Below are 15,773 nucleotides of genomic sequence, written 5' to 3' on the forward strand. Positions count from 1 at the left end.
AGAAGGTCCCTGAGATGGCCAGTCTTGGTTGTCAACTTGACCAGACCTGGAATTAACTAAAATGCAAGCTTCTGGGCACTGCCATGAAAAGAACTTTTTTCGGGTAAAATTATATGCACTTCTTTAATCCCAGCACACGGGAGGCAGAACCAGGCGGATCTCTGTGAGTTCGAGGCCAGCCTGGTCTACAAAGTGAGATCCAGGACAGGCACCAAAACAACACAGAGAAACCCTGTCTTGAAAAACCAAACAACAACATCATTTGAAATGTAAATATCCACCTTAAGTGTGGGCGGCGCCCTCTAGTGGCAGCCCAGACAGAAGGACATGCAAAGCTGTGTATTCTTGTCCTCTCGCTGACAAGCCCAGCCATTCTACTGTCGCTGAATTCCTTCACTGATGTGTTTAGCTTCTTGGGGTCCTGATATTGACTGAAGACTCTTCCAGAATCTCTTCCAGAGATCTTTCAGAATCCTCCAGGCCTTTCTCGCCAGATTAGGACCGCTGAGACACCTATCCTTGTGAATTGAGCAACTGCTGGATTCCTGGCTGCTCCAGTGTGAGACAGCCATTGTTGAATTACCTGGATCTTATTGTGTAACCCAACCCAATAAACCCCTTCTTAATATAAATCCATTTTATCACTTCTGTCCTTCTAGAGAACCCTAATACGACCCCTTCCAATTTCACAGCCAGTGAAAGGATACCACTTCTCTGGTTTAACTCACCTGCCTCCCTTTCTCCAATTTGAAGACTTCTGTGGAGGTCCAGGATACTTTCTATGTTACTCGCATTTTGTGTGTGTGTGTGTGTGTGTGTGTGTGTGTGTGTGTGTGTGTGACCACAACACCTGGCAGAGAGCAGTCAATATGCGGAAGGGGAGATTGGTTTTGGATCCTGGTTTCCGAGAGTTTCAATCCATCACAATGGAAAAGGCAGCTCAATACGGCAGTGGGGAGTGTATGACATGATGACATGGACTGTTCATATAGCGGTGGAGCAGGAAACAGACAGTGGGCCGGAACCAGGGCTCAGGTCACCCTTCGAAAGCAACCCCAAGCAACTCACTTTCTTCAAACTAGGTCCCTCATCCTAAAGGCTTCGCAGCCTTCCTAAGCAGTGCTATCACCTGTGGGAAACTAGTACCTCATTTAAGTCATGCCGTGGGGTTGGCATCTCCAGAATGCTGGGGTCTTCAATGTAACTGGGTTGTACCTTCACCAACAGCCTTTCTTGAGCTCTCGTTGAGGACTGTCACTCTGCCACACGGAGCCAAGCCTCAGTTTCTTTCCATGACCCCTTCAGTCCTGGAGCTTCTCCTGCAACAGAGGCTGCACCTTCAGCAATGGACTCTTTTGGCCTCTCCCACATGTCTTAACCAATTCTCCTCAGGTGCCTGCCCTGAGGAGCTTTCTCCCAGGGTCCAGAACAGATGCTACAAGTGGCTAAGGATTCTAACCTGAGGGATATAAAATGAATCTAAGCACACTGAGTTCTTTAGTCCATTCGTTTTATTCTTCTAAGTAAATTCTATCTACACAGTTTCTTTCCTGTTCTCATACTTAGCTCTTCTCAGTCCCTCCTGTTGTTCTGTCATCTCTATCTAGTTCTTTCCATCTCTATCCTCATCTTGTTCTTCTCAATTTCCCAAGTGCTGAGAGGGAACCAGTATATATACACACATAGCAATTCTTTGGCAAAGTAATGCTTGAAGTTTTCAGGGTCACAAAGAGAGGTGATAAGGAGCCACACATAAAGCAATAAATGTCAGCTTCCAATTACAGCCCCAAAGGGGAGTGACTGAAGGGGAGTTCTCTGGTAGGGTCAACTGAAGGCTAAGATCAATTAGGGAATCTGGGAATAGCACCTGGCTGAGGAGGAATTAAAACTTAATTTGCACGAGAAAGAAGCTTGGCACCTGTCGCCTGCCTGGCCTTGTAGGCAATCTCCTTGGGTCAGTGGGAAGTAACTACCTTAACTCAGTAACTAGCAAGTGGCTAAAACATCATCCCAGGAATGTGAGTCTCTTAAGTTAGGGTCTTGTGTAAATAACCCGGGGTGAAGGTAAGGAGTTGAGGATTTAATTGTTAGTGGTTCTTTTCTCTATCTGTGAGTGAGATGAGCTAATGTTTTTCTGTGTGCATTTTTGTCCTTGGAAAAAGGTATCTTTGCTGAAATACTTTTGTCTGGAGAATGGCCCTGACCAGATTTGTTAATGAAAAATAAACACAGCTGGGGACAGTTGTCCAGTTACCCCAAATATATAGGGACAGTTATGCCCAAGATTGAGATGCAATCATGAGAGTACATGTACACGTAACATGGAGATGCACGGTAAATGAGGAGACTCATATCTGTTATTGTATAAGAAGTTTATAAGAGACAGCCAGTTCATTTAAAAGGCAGTGATTCCATAATGCCTTGCGTGATGGTTTCCTCTGAAAGAACCCTTAGCTCTGATAGGTTGACCTTCTGAATGCTAGTTGTCACTGCTGTATACTCCATGGACTTTTGCTACCAGTGGCTCTCAATAATCTCTCTCTATATATCTGTACACACACACACACACACACACACTCACACATATACAAACATACGTGTATATGTCACGATAATTAAAGAAAAAAGGTCATGAATTTTAAAAGAAAACAAGGGGGCACATGGGACAGTGTGGAGGGGAAAGGAGGAAACGATGTAATTATAATCTCTACAAGTAAACTTAATCTTTAAGTCACATTCGTTTGACCAGGAAGCTTCCCATTGCTAGTTGCTATAAATGCCTTAGTTAAGATATTCCTGTGGCATAATCACCTTTGAATGCAGTTTTGGACACAGGTTTTTGTGACAACTTGAAGTTACTACAGTATTTTTTAATCAAGAGTGTAATGTTCAAAGTTAAAATCGGAATTTTTAGTAATCAAAACATGACTTACTAGTAAATGAGAAAAAGCAGATATCAGGTCTGCTTTCTTAAAAAAGGAAAAGATCTCTGGAAGGGACTAGTATCAAAATATCACCCCTGATAGTGCATCTGAAACGCCTTGGTAGCTTTCCTCCATCTGGGAGAATAAAGCTATTAACACTTTTTTTTTTTTGGTTTTACGAGACAGGGTTTCTCTGTGTAGCTTTGCGCCTTTCCTGGAGCTCACTTGGTAGCCCAGGCTGGCCTCGAACTCACAGAGATCCCCCTTGCTCTGCCTCCCGAGTGCTGGGATTAAAGGCGTGCGCCACCAATGCCCGGCCCAGCTATTAACACTTTTGAGAAAATGTTTTTCAGTGTTTACCATCGGGTTTGAGAAACATTCGTATATCTGAATACAGTACCTTTGCCTCAGATTTGGGTATTACCGTTGTCCTGATGTTAGTGGCTCCTTCCCAGCATGCTCAGCTTCTCCCTCTAAACTCCTGGCTTTCATTTAGGTGAAAGAAAATGAGTATTTTTGTTGCTGTTGTTCCCACAGATGTTTAAACCAGTTTTTGAATAAAGTATATTATTTCTGAATCCATATTACAAAAGTAAAGTGAAGCAATGAGAAAAAATTATTATTATTATTATTAGTGTGTGTGTGAGAACATGTGTGCGTGTGTGTATGTGTGTGTGTGTGTGTGTGTGTGTGTGTGTGTGTGTGTGTGTGAACGTGCATGCCTACACCATGGCATGCGCAGAGGTCAGGGGACAGCTTTGTGGAGGTGGTTTTCCTCTTCCATCGTTGTGAGTTGCGAGCACCTTTACCTGATGCTCCATCTTGTGGAATCTACAATGAAAACTTTAATTTATTTTTTATTTTTATTTTATTTTTTTTTGGTTTTTTGAGACAGGGTTTCTCTGTGTAGCTTTGCGCCTTTCCTGAACTCACTTGGTAGCCAGGCTGGCCTCGAACTCACAGAGATCCTCCTGGCTCTGCCTTCCGAGTGCTGGGATTAAAGGTGGGCGCCACCACCGCCCAGCTTACAATGAAAACTTTAAAAAGAGATGAGACTTTCTTCAGGAAACGAGGCTAGAATGAGGAACTCTCGGCTTTCGGGCAAGCACTTTGGGTTTCAATTGAAATACGGTTCCCTCTGCTGGCAGCGGATTAAATACCATCTCAAAGATGATGCCCACGGTGCTTTAGAGGCAGTCTGGGGGACTAGGATTCTGGAAGATCTTTTTTTTTTTTTTTTTTTTTTTTTTTCTCTGATTTACAAGTAGAAGAGAAAATGGATAAACCTTATTTTGGCCCTAATAAAGATACTTTCATAAACCCTACCTATATTTTTTCATTTTATTAATTGTACAAAACAATGTTTCCTTATGACATTTCGTACCTTACATAGTATACCTTCATCATCCTCAGTACCTTACTATCATAGCAGGTCACAGGTGCTGTGAAGGAGGAAATGGGCAAACAAGGGGTGGGGAGGAGGAGGGAAGGATACATAATACTAAGGAAAAAGCGTAGGGAACCATACAAATCCTATTATTTTATGTACAAAATTACACATAACATACATACATATGTGTACACACACACACACACACACACACACACACACACACACACACACAGAGGAAGTTATGTCATTATGGGTGGTCCAACAAAATCCCAGCACCAGGCATGAGAAACCTTCTTTGTTGTTGGTCAGGGGAGTCCAAGAGACTGCCAAATAATGTAGGCTATTGTGGTTGCTCTGGGCTGTCTCCCAGAATTTAAAGGTGAGTCCATATTGCTGAAGATACCTCACACTTTGGACATAGGATTTGGAGGAATTGAGCAGGATCTGACCTGGAAGCTCCCTCCCTCAGGATTAGTTAGTTCTTCAAGTGCTAGGAAGTGCTATGCACACTGCCAAGGGAGAAAACATTCAAAAGTCTACCCAGATGTGATGCCAGTAATCACAACAATGACCAGCACAGCAAGGTATCCTGTCTTGGTGGTAACTAAAAGCTTGGTCCAACACAATTGGACTTATGGCCTGCTTAATAGGAGAGAATCCATGTCTGGTACAGTGGTCCTAGCCAACTACCCATGGCTGGCGGTGCCATGGGACCTGGAGAAAAGTGTATCACGTCCACTTTTTCTAAACTGGTGTAATTTCTAACTACATCCTAAATACGTATCCCGATACCCACAGATTAACTGTAGCTCTCACCCCTCTTCAAAGAAACTTGTTTTTTCAGCAGATGGAGACTGTTAAAGCAAGCCATAACCGGTCAAAATGCAGAGATCAACTGACCCAGGGGTGGGTGCTCAACACCAACTGATTGATCTAAGACACAGCCCTGCACCTAAGGCTCAGGGAGCATAATGGAAAGGGGAATGGTAAGGCTGTAAGATCCAGAGGACCAGGACATCTGCTGTGAGTTTGTAATTTCTACACAGGACAGGAAAACTGCACCCATGAAATCTCAGTAATATGGTGGCCTGAAAAAGACCTGAGCAATTACTGCAGCAGTTGACATGCCAACATGAAAAAGGAGAATTTCACAAGGCCCACCCTAGGTGAAGAACTACAGGTGTTAATGACTGCCGAGGGAGGGAGAAGGAGGCTTCCTAAGGGATAACCCCTTAAGTGGTTATCCAATACCAAGTGGTCAGCCCTAAAAACATACATGGAAGCAACATTAAATGGACTCAGCAGGTTGCATTTATATATTTATATGTATGTAACATAACAATAACGAAAAGGAGAAAGCTGGAGGGATTAGAGTGTTGTGCCCTGGGCTCGAGATCATCCCCACCCAAGAGACCACCAGAGACACGAACTCACCGAAATGCAAAAGCAAAAGCAAGTTTTATGGGAGCAGTTCAAGCCATCCAACACAGTAGAGGCTGGAGGAGGTGCCCGCCCCTCTGCAAGCTCAGGTTTTAAAGGCAAAAACCATAGAGTTACATCATTTAGGGGTGCTAGTATGGGTACAGTTCTGATTGGCTCAAGTTTTAGGGGTTTTTCAGAATTTCTGCGTTATCTTACTTTGTAGTTTTAACCGGTTGTTTGACAAACTTTATAGACTACCTCTGGCATTGGGGCATTCTGTGGTTAATCAGTTGCTATCAGATAGTCTTCAAACATCCTGACCTAGTACTTTTGACCATCTCCGGCATTGGGGCATTCCATAGTTAATCACTTGCTACCAGATGGCTCTTCAAACATCCTGACTTTGTCCTGTGACCTATGCCAGTGGCTCTGAGAATTTTGAAATTCAGGCCTGTTTCAAGCTGAGGTGAGGGGCTTGCCTGAAATGGGGGTGCTTTGGTTCTTCAAGAGGTGGAAGAAGAGGAACGGGGTAGGATATAAGTGATTTAAGATCATCAAAGTCTATCATATGTATGAAATGTCAGTGAAACCCATTGGTTTGCACGATTAACAAACGCTAATAAAAAAGAGAACAAAAGGGACGCACTGTCCCATCAGGTAGAGCATGTCGGGAAGAGACCGAGACACCATGTCACCATGTAGGTCGCCATTTTATGATTCATGAGGAGTGTGGAGTTGAGAGAGGATGGGCACAGTGTAAGTGTAACCTTTTCAGTTAATAGTAACTCTGACATTTCCACATTAATTTAGGCTCAGCACATCCCCCTGTCTTTTAGAGTTGAGAATTGCTAACTTAAATATGGGTGGTCCAGTTAAAGCTGAATTTCAGATTAAAGAAGGAACATTTTGGTGTAATATTACCCATACAATATTACAGATATACTCATTCTAGCAGATATTTTTGTCATCCAAAAATGGCCCATGAGGCAAAAAAAGAAAAAAGAAAAAAGAAACAGTAATTCAGCCAATAAATTGTACCTGATCTTCCCCATGGGTCCAGCCAGGAGCCTAGCCATGACTCAGCTGACCCAGGGATACCACTTGTCACTGTGAGACCCTTTGGGGGAGAAGGGAAAAACTCTGACAAGGACAAGGGGCAGGGCACATTGCTCATGGGAGCTGAGAAGGGTGTAGAAACAGGGGGTTTGTCAGTTCTGTGGGATCAGAACCCATGGTGAATAGAACCTCCTCTGTGCCCAGCTGTCTCCCACCCTGGAGTGTGGGCTGCAAGCCTGGAATATGCTAACTCAGGGTGATACTTCCTGGAAGAATCTGGAAGACCCAAAGCATCTCAGTCCAATGTCTTGAGGGTCCTGCATCTTTTAGAGGCGAGGGTGGGGAGTCACAATCCATCGAGGTAGAAGCATTACAAACCCACATCGAACCTATTCTCCAGCCATTAGCATTTTGATGCCTTAGTACCCTAGAAGTCACCCTGGGTGTCAACTAGGCAGACAAAGGAAGACAAACAAGGCCAAAGGTTTTATCTGTTTTAAACCTGTTTATAGCAGGGAAGGGCGCTGGCAGAGACAGTGCTCCAGCTTAGGTCCCTGGGACTTTGACAGGGAAAGGCAAGATCTCCCTGCCACGTGCCTGCCTTATGGAAGAGCTGGGGGAAATTCTACAGTGGAGAGCTATTGGAGTATGTGAGAGAGCCAACAGTTCGAGAACACAGTCTAATAAAGACGTGGATCCCTCCCAAGGAGCCAGACAGCACCGAGACAGCAGTTAGTCCAGAAGATGAAGATCTGGGTCTCAGTAGTGGACAAGAGCCTGGGATCCACCCGTGCCCAGGGCCAACAAGTGAAGGGAGAGCTTGTTGCACCACGTGAAGAGAAAGGTGAGTGGCCATTCAAACAGCCAAGACCAACTGGCCTGTGGAATGCCCCATGCCTAAGTATCAGCGGAGGGGAGGGGACAGCTCCCAAGTTCTGGGTCTCTGGAGAGCCGAGTCAGTGTGGTTGTTCTCGCTGAAGACCACCTTCTGGCCTCGGGAGGCCCTGGAACTTTCAGAGGACCAGTTACCACTATGGGCTCTCTGATACCATCTAGGGGGCCTATGTAGACCACTGTGTGTGTGTGTGTGTGTGTGGTGTGTGTGTGTGTGTGTTGAGAGAGAGAGAGAGAGAGAGAGAGAGAGAGAGAGAGAGAGAGAGAGAGAGAGAGAGGGAGGGAGGGAGAGAGAGCAAGCGCAGGGAAGGAGGGAGGATGAGAGAGACTGAGAGATGAGACAGATAGCCAGATGCAAAATGTTATTTGGACACAAAATTTAAAAAAACCGTAAGGGATATTTTGGGGGCCATGGGGAACTTTTCAATGGATTGTAAATTAGATAGTAAGAATAAGCACTTTGGGCTGGAGAGGTGGCTCAGCAGTTAAGAGCACTGGCTGCTCTTCCAAAGGTCCTGAATTTAATTCCTAGCAACCACATGGTGGCTCACAGCCATCTGTAATGAGATCTGGCGCCCTCTTCTGGCCAGCAAGCATACAAGCGGACTGAACACTGTATATATAATAAATAAATCTTAAAAAAAAAGAAAGAAAAAGAACAAGCACTTTTAGAAATAATGATAGTGTATATAAGAGAGTATCTTTAGGAGATCCATGTTGAACTATTTAGGGCAGAAGGATCAGTTTTGAAAAAATATTTCAGCAAAAAAAAAACAACAACACATGTTAACTCACATCTATATGATGATGTGTATATATATATATGTATATCTATATGTAGATACACATGTCCCTATATAGAAATATACAGACATCATTGTATAGATATATGATATCTATATTATATATTACATATATAAACATCATCTCATATAATATATTAATATACTTATATATATATGTTTGCTTTCCTGTGGGCTTGAAAGTTTTCAAAATATAAAGGCACTATAACATTCTTGGTCCTTCATCAGTTGCTCATTCTAAGTATTAAAATTCACTTGAGCAGTAACCATTCATATCATCCAAATTCACTTGAACATTCACCATACATCACATACTCTTACAGTAGTAATGGCTATACTACAAGATCATTTTCTTTCAGCTCTGAATTCATAAAATGAAGGGGAACTAAGTGTTCCCATCCCATAAACTCAGTACCTGGTACAGAGCAGGCATCCACGGAATGGTGGCTACTGTATCTAATTTCATCTGTTTAGTATCTTAGGGATTTTAACTTAGGTTTAAATAAAAATAATGATTGCCCACCTTATAAACTCTTCTCTGTTTGTTTCTTGATGTTATTACCCAACTTATTTTTACTAATAATGTTAGGACATTTTAAATCTTAGACAACAGGTAACACAAAGTCACAGCAAAAGGGAAATTAAAATGTTGAGGATATGCTATATTCTTCAAATTAGGTTTATACATATACAAGTATCTTAAGGTATGCATTTTTTCTACTGATAATTTTCCAAGACTGGGTTACCAGAAATAACAGAGAAAGATTTCTAAGTTTATTTTTAAATAGTAAATCAAACTGATCATGAATTTTTTGAAAAACACTGGAAAAACCCTTCAAGCTTGTTGTTAATAATCTTGCTTCCTTCACACAGTGGTTTATCTACTAATGCGGCACGCCTCCCTTCCTCTTTGGCTCCACCCACTCATGCTCTCAGATACAGACGGTTTGGTCTGATAAATGAGTATTCCCTTTAAGCCCTCACCATGCAGCTGTCAGTCAAGTTGCTTGTCATTCAAGAACTGTTTTATTTAACAAAACAGAAAACAACTTAAGGTTTATGTACTTAACCTGCAAAAGTAATATTAGAAATTGACTGGGGTAGCTAATAACAGAAGACAATGAGGATGTGATATTTTAAAACTAAATTTATTTTCAAATGTTTATTAAAAAATACAGCAAAAACTTTAAGTTCCACTTACACCTTTAAAGATAACTAAAACAATCATCTACATTTTAACATTGTCTCATACATTCCAGCAATTATATTTTGCATTTCAATAGATCTTTATCCACTAACAAATAGTAAACTTGCTACTATAACATTACATACTTTATATTATCCAATGACAATATATTTTTCTTGTACATTCTGCATATGTATAAAAATAATACAATAAATAACTAAATTTTAACTAGTAAACCTTATTTTTATTTAATTTAATAAAAATTTATTTTTATTTAATAAAAATAAGGTTTAAGGGGCAGAAAAATAAATTAAAACATGGTACCTGTCACTAAAAAATTCGATTTATAGGGGCAGGTAGACAAACAGACAACTCAACAGTGTGAAGGCTTTTAGCAGAATGTTACAAAGAAAGATATATATGAACTTTAGAAGAATAATGTGATCCAGAACAATACAGCTTCAGATGGTTTAGAGGTGGAAGATCTTGCCAAGTCAAGAGCTGATGGTGGAGGAAGGGAGAACCCTGAAAGTGTGTGTGTCGTCTAACCCCACATAACCTGCACACAGCGGCAGAGGCAAGGGAGCAAGCATGGCCAGGTAACTGCGAATGCTACTGGGTATGACTGAACTGAAAGATACGGAAGGGAAAGTTGTGAGAGAAAATGCTACAGGGGTAAGCTAGGGTGCATCACTAAAGGCCTCCCTGGCCTTCCAGGGCCATTCTCTACCTGAAAGTATCAAGTGATCTAAGTTAGAAGGGACATGCTCATTTGAGGGCTCTCAGGAAGGGGGATCTATCAACAGTGTTAGGAGGTTATCTTAGCCATGTCAACTTCAATAAGGACAAGACGTAATGAAGAGGAGAAAATATGGAGAAGGGTTGGACTGCTCAGATATTCAGCTAACAAAACCAGGAGGAACTGATTCTTGGCTGGATGGACACAGAATGAGAAAAGCAGAAATAGTGTTAACTGCCTAGAAGCCCTGGCCACTTTCCTGGCTAGAGGCTGAAAGAATAACTAGTCTTTTGCTTTAATAAGTTCTAGTTCTGGTGATAGTGACTTAGCTATGATTCCAACAGGTTGGCACAGGTGTTTCTGGAAGAGAATGGGCAAACCTGATGTGGCGTCATGGATACAGACACCACAAGCACCAACAATGGCAGTGATAATGGGGGAGTAGATGTTCAGGATGTAAGAAGAGGACCGCAGTCTGAACCTGCATGAACAGCAACATGTAATGGATAGATGGTGTGTCTCTGAAGGAAATTTAAAGACTGGTTAGAGCGTGAAAAGAGAAATGAGATGCTTGCCTCCAAACGAAGAATTACAAGAACCGAGCATCAAACAACTTAACAACCAAAATGTATCAAAGACATTTAGGAAGTAAGTTACTTGTGCCTTAGTAGCGATTTCAATATCTGTGGGAAGAACAAGTTATAGAAGACAGAGAAGGAAATGGATGCTGAGACCATCGGAGACAAGGGATTACCTCAGGACACAAAACTGGCTGGACTAAGGAAACAAGGGTTAAGCTCTCTAAAACAAAGATACTAACATAAACTACAAGTATCACATACTTGAAAAATAGGCAAAGGAAGCCCTACAGGCAGGGTTCCTAGTGCAAAACCAAGATACTAATGTAAACCATACTTTTACAGTTACATTGAAAACAGTAGGAAAACCCTGTGGGCAGGGCAGGGTTTCTGGTGCAATTTGTAGGGGTTCAGACAAGTGGACTGGCTGAATTGGACCCTTCACCACAATCCTCTTGTCCCTTCCTTTGTTTTTCTGTTGGATGTGTATTCTCTGACTGAGGACCCACTTCTCTGTGGCGTCTTCCAGCTTAAGGAGGAGGTGGGTTCAGTCACGTTCCAGTCTCACACTGCACACAGAGGCCGGCAGAGAGGGGGCCATGAGTGAGAAGGGTGAACCCCCAGGTTAGGGCATTCTTTATTTGCAGGAAAAGGCGACAGCCTACAACACCCACATGTACATGTGGTTGTCATACATTAAGACGCGTTACTGCTTCACTTCCATGTTTTCAAGATTTCAAAGTGCTTTTGAATGATCTCTTCCTAAACGAAATCAGCAGGATAGCTTCCTTCCCAACCACACATTTGTTAAGAGGGCATGAGCAGCTGAGAGTGCTGCTTGGCCTAGAAGTGATGGCATGTGACCGCGGGAAGGAACGGAGATTAGATAATAGGAAGAGAGGCCAGCTGGCTTCAAGTATTCAAATAGCAAACGAAGAGAAGGATTAGATCAATCTTGTCCTAGCAGGCAGAAACAGGACTACAGACACAGGCTATGGATGGTCTTGTACTTTGAGGAGAATTTATAATGATTGCAGCAATCCTAGGAGAGTACTGACTTACGATTTATATATTACGATATATATATTACTATAACAGATGTTTTTGAACTCAGGCCTCTGAGACCTCAGTGTACTGACGGGAAATTACTGAATAGTCCTGGAAACTGCCCTGCCTGGTTTTCAAGATCATTTCCAGCTCTTAAGATACTAGGAGATGATAATCATCCATGTGATGCAACAAAAATAATTTGTATACGATGAGGCATTGACTGATGGCTGTTTAGTTTCTAAATCGTTAGTTATTAAACATTGGTTTCCTAGATTTAAAAAATCTAGTAGTTTGATAAGAAATGTTCTACATAGGGCTCCGGTATTTGAATACTTGTTGGTCTCTGGTTGGTAGCGCTGTTTGGGGAGGTTTAGGAGATGCAGCCTTGCTGGAGGAAGTAAGTGTCACTGGGGCAAGGCTTTGAGAGCTTAAAGCCTCGCCTACCTCTAGTTGACTATCTCTGCTTCATGCTCTTTGCTGAGGATGTGATTTCTCAGCTTCCGACTCTAGCCTCCATGCTTGCTACTTCTTCCTTTGAAGTGATGGACTTTTCCTGCTCCGGAACGATAAGCTAAATAAACTCCTTCTTCCATAAGCTGTTTTTGGTCATGATGCTTTATCATAACAACAGAATGGTAAGGAATAATAACTATAGAAACCCCATACAAATAACCATATTTGTAGACACTTTTTACTATGGTTTACAGATTCAGGTGGGATAACCTGGTAGAGGAAATGTCGCTACATAATCTCCTTTTATGAAAAAAGAGAAACAAAGTTGAAAAAAGATTCTCTCCCTACAAAGATACACTTTAACGAGATCAAATAGTGCTTGGAGAACACATTTTCTTGTTAAGTAAGGAGAAGCATCTAAAAGTCCACTAGGTGGCGCTATCAGGGTGTTGGAATGCAGCTGACTAAGGAAAACACAGCCTTTGGTGGTTCTCATTGTCCTGTCAAATATTCTGAAGCTTTTCACACATTCTCAGCCTTTGAGACTAATGTAAAAAATAATGTAAATCTTAACCTAAGAGTTTCAGCTCCAAGATTAGATCAAGTTTAAATAAACCTTAGGTTTAACACATTTTAAAATAGTTTTCATTATTTGACAATTCAATCTGTTCCACTTAAGTAAAAACTGTAAAGTTATTAATGTGCAATTTTATTATTAGTTTACGTATATTGCAACCGATCTCACTTGCTATAAATGAGATAAATGTACTTATTTATAATGAGTCTTTAAATAGGTTTCTTCAGGTAGCCTCTGAATTGTTGAAGGATTAAATAGAAAATAACAATAAATTGCACCACTTAAAGTAATACAATAGTCTAACACCAATATATGAAACAATACATTTCAAAATCTATTACTCTATTATTTCTTATAAAAATAACATTTCATGATTTCTCACAGCATAAAACCTGAAAATTTTTTCAAAGTGCAAAATACAAACAAAGCTTCACATTCAACTTTGTTTTCTTTTAAGTGCTAGATATTTTTAAAAAGCTGAGAAAAACATGACCAGATTTTAAAGTCTCCTGCAGTCTGAGTCATTTTATCATGTACCATCAAAGCCACGAGGGATACTGCGATTTTTCAACTTCTCTTTTCAGTTCTGCTTCTAGAATTTCCCCCCATGTATCTGCGTCCATTGGGCACATGGATTTTTCTGGCAGGTTCTCGGGAGAACGTATGTTGCTGTATCTGCCACTTAGCCACTCACGTTTCACTTTACTCTTCTGGTAATTTCTTAGGAATGTTTCCTGAAAGGGATAGACATCATCATTCAAAACTCTGGCAGCGTGGCTGGCCAGTGAGTATGTCTGAGCAGAGAAACTCATTCACAGAACTGAGTTGACTGACAAGGAAATAAACATATAATCACACTAATAAATTCATGTGCGCTTGTATGGATTAGTGTATATGCAGAGAGCAGCCCTTTGGATGTACTGTTTTCATAAGGTAGAATAAATGAAATGGACTTCTTCACCTCCCTTCTGCTTAACAAGGAAAGTTCTTGACTTCAGGATCTGAGAGGTATACAAGGCTTGGGGGTAGGCAGTGTGGAGACAATTGCAAGTAGAGAGAACATCATGATTCCACTCTGACCTTCTCTATAGTCAACACACTCTGTGTAGTACACTAAGCAGAATTATAGAATTCTCTTCACTATGCTACAACAACCCCGCTCAAACCACAACAAACTGAAAAGGTTAAACTCACCCTCCAGGTATAACCACTTTTTCTGTCATCATCTATTTCTCTTTGGCACACAGCTCTTGCGGTCAAGCAGTGAAGTTTCCAGATCTCGTCACTGTTCTTTATTGTGAGATTCCAACGCCTGCATGTCTCAGACGCTCTGCATAAACTCTGAATGTCTAGCTGGTTGAAGATTTTAACGGTGACCTCTGGAGGCAGCCGCTCAACAAAGTCACCTTGACTGGATGCTCTTCCCCATTCAGCATCTGCAGAATTCATTCTGTACTAGGAACTTTGAAATTATTGTTCCTCGTGGAAGTTTCCTTCATAGTTTGATATTTTAGTCAGCTGTCTTCATATGTAACCTACAGGGCAAAGTTTAAATACACTCAGCCTTTTCGGACCAAACCGCACGTTCTATTCTGAGTCAGAAAGTTCTGAGATATGATTTATAGAACTTTACTTTTCTTGACTTCAGTCTCTCCATCTGCAAGACAGAGCCTGTGCCGTGTCTCTCTTGTATTTCGTGAAGATAGACAGGCGGAGTGAATTAAACAAGTGGCTGCATATCTGAATTGTCCATAGGAGACAAGAAATATGTTCCCTTCTTTTGCCTTTAGCAAATATGGTTGTTTCTACACATTCTATTTCTTGCTGCTCCCAGAAAACATTACCTCTAAAAAAGGGAACTCATGAAAGTTGAATCAATGGCTGTGGAGCCTACCTGGGCCCTCTGCAAGGCGAGACAGTTGTGCAGCTTGATCTGTTTTGGGGGCAGGGTGGTGGTGATGGTAGTAGGATCAGAATCCATCCTGGTGCATGAGGGGGCTTTTTGGAGTCCATTACCTATGATGGGACACCTTGTGCAGCCTTGAGGCGGGGGAGGGGCTTGGATCTGCTTCTATTGGATGTGCCTCCCCATGGGAGGCCTTGCCTTCTTGTGGGTGGGAGTGAGGGATGGGTTGGGAGGGGAGGCTGGGGTGGGCAGGAGGAGGGAAGAGGGGGATCTTTGATTGGTGTGTAAAATGAACAAAAAAATTTCCTTAATATAAAAAAGGGAAGTGATTCTCCACATTATGTGTATGTATTTACAGAGTTTAGTGATAATGGCTACTTTAAGGACACGTTCAAATATTTATTGAAAGTATGTGTGTGTGAACTGGTGCTTTAACATTGAGCTTACCACCTCCAATCCGACTTAATCACAAACCTGCTGGATTTTTAGTAATTTATATAACGACTGTTTAATTACTTGGATGAAATGGACAGGTGCTTGCTTTTGACATAAATTTAGCCAAAACGGACGAGGATGAAATCCTGGTTATAGTTACACAGTCTCGTATATTCAATTAAGCTTTAAGGGTAGTGTTTTAGAAATGAATCTATTGTATGTGAATAATTTTGAGCTAAGGATGACTGTCCCTGAATCTATCAGTGACAACGATAGTCTAAATAGTTCATAATTCAGCTAGGAATAGCATATGGCTATGGACTTAAAGCCCGATTTCAGCTAATGTTCTCCAAGACC

General features: G+C 41.6%; 1 protein-coding gene across 1 annotated transcript; it reads right to left on the bottom strand.

Annotated features, from left to right (window-relative positions):
* Positions 1-9,624: 9,624 nt before the first annotated feature.
* Fbxo48 (F-box protein 48) lies at positions 9,625-14,989 on the bottom strand. The gene is given in 3 exon segments (XM_028887421.2): positions 9,625-13,809; positions 14,270-14,523; positions 14,526-14,989. Coding segments are annotated over 3 exon segments (498 nt in total). The 5' UTR covers positions 14,575-14,989; the 3' UTR covers positions 9,625-13,614.
* Positions 14,990-15,773: the final 784 nt, after the last annotated feature.

This window comes from Peromyscus leucopus, chromosome 10 (assembly GCF_004664715.2).
Source record: "Peromyscus leucopus breed LL Stock chromosome 10, UCI_PerLeu_2.1, whole genome shotgun sequence".
NCBI classification, from domain to species: Eukaryota; Metazoa; Chordata; class Mammalia; order Rodentia; family Cricetidae; genus Peromyscus; species Peromyscus leucopus.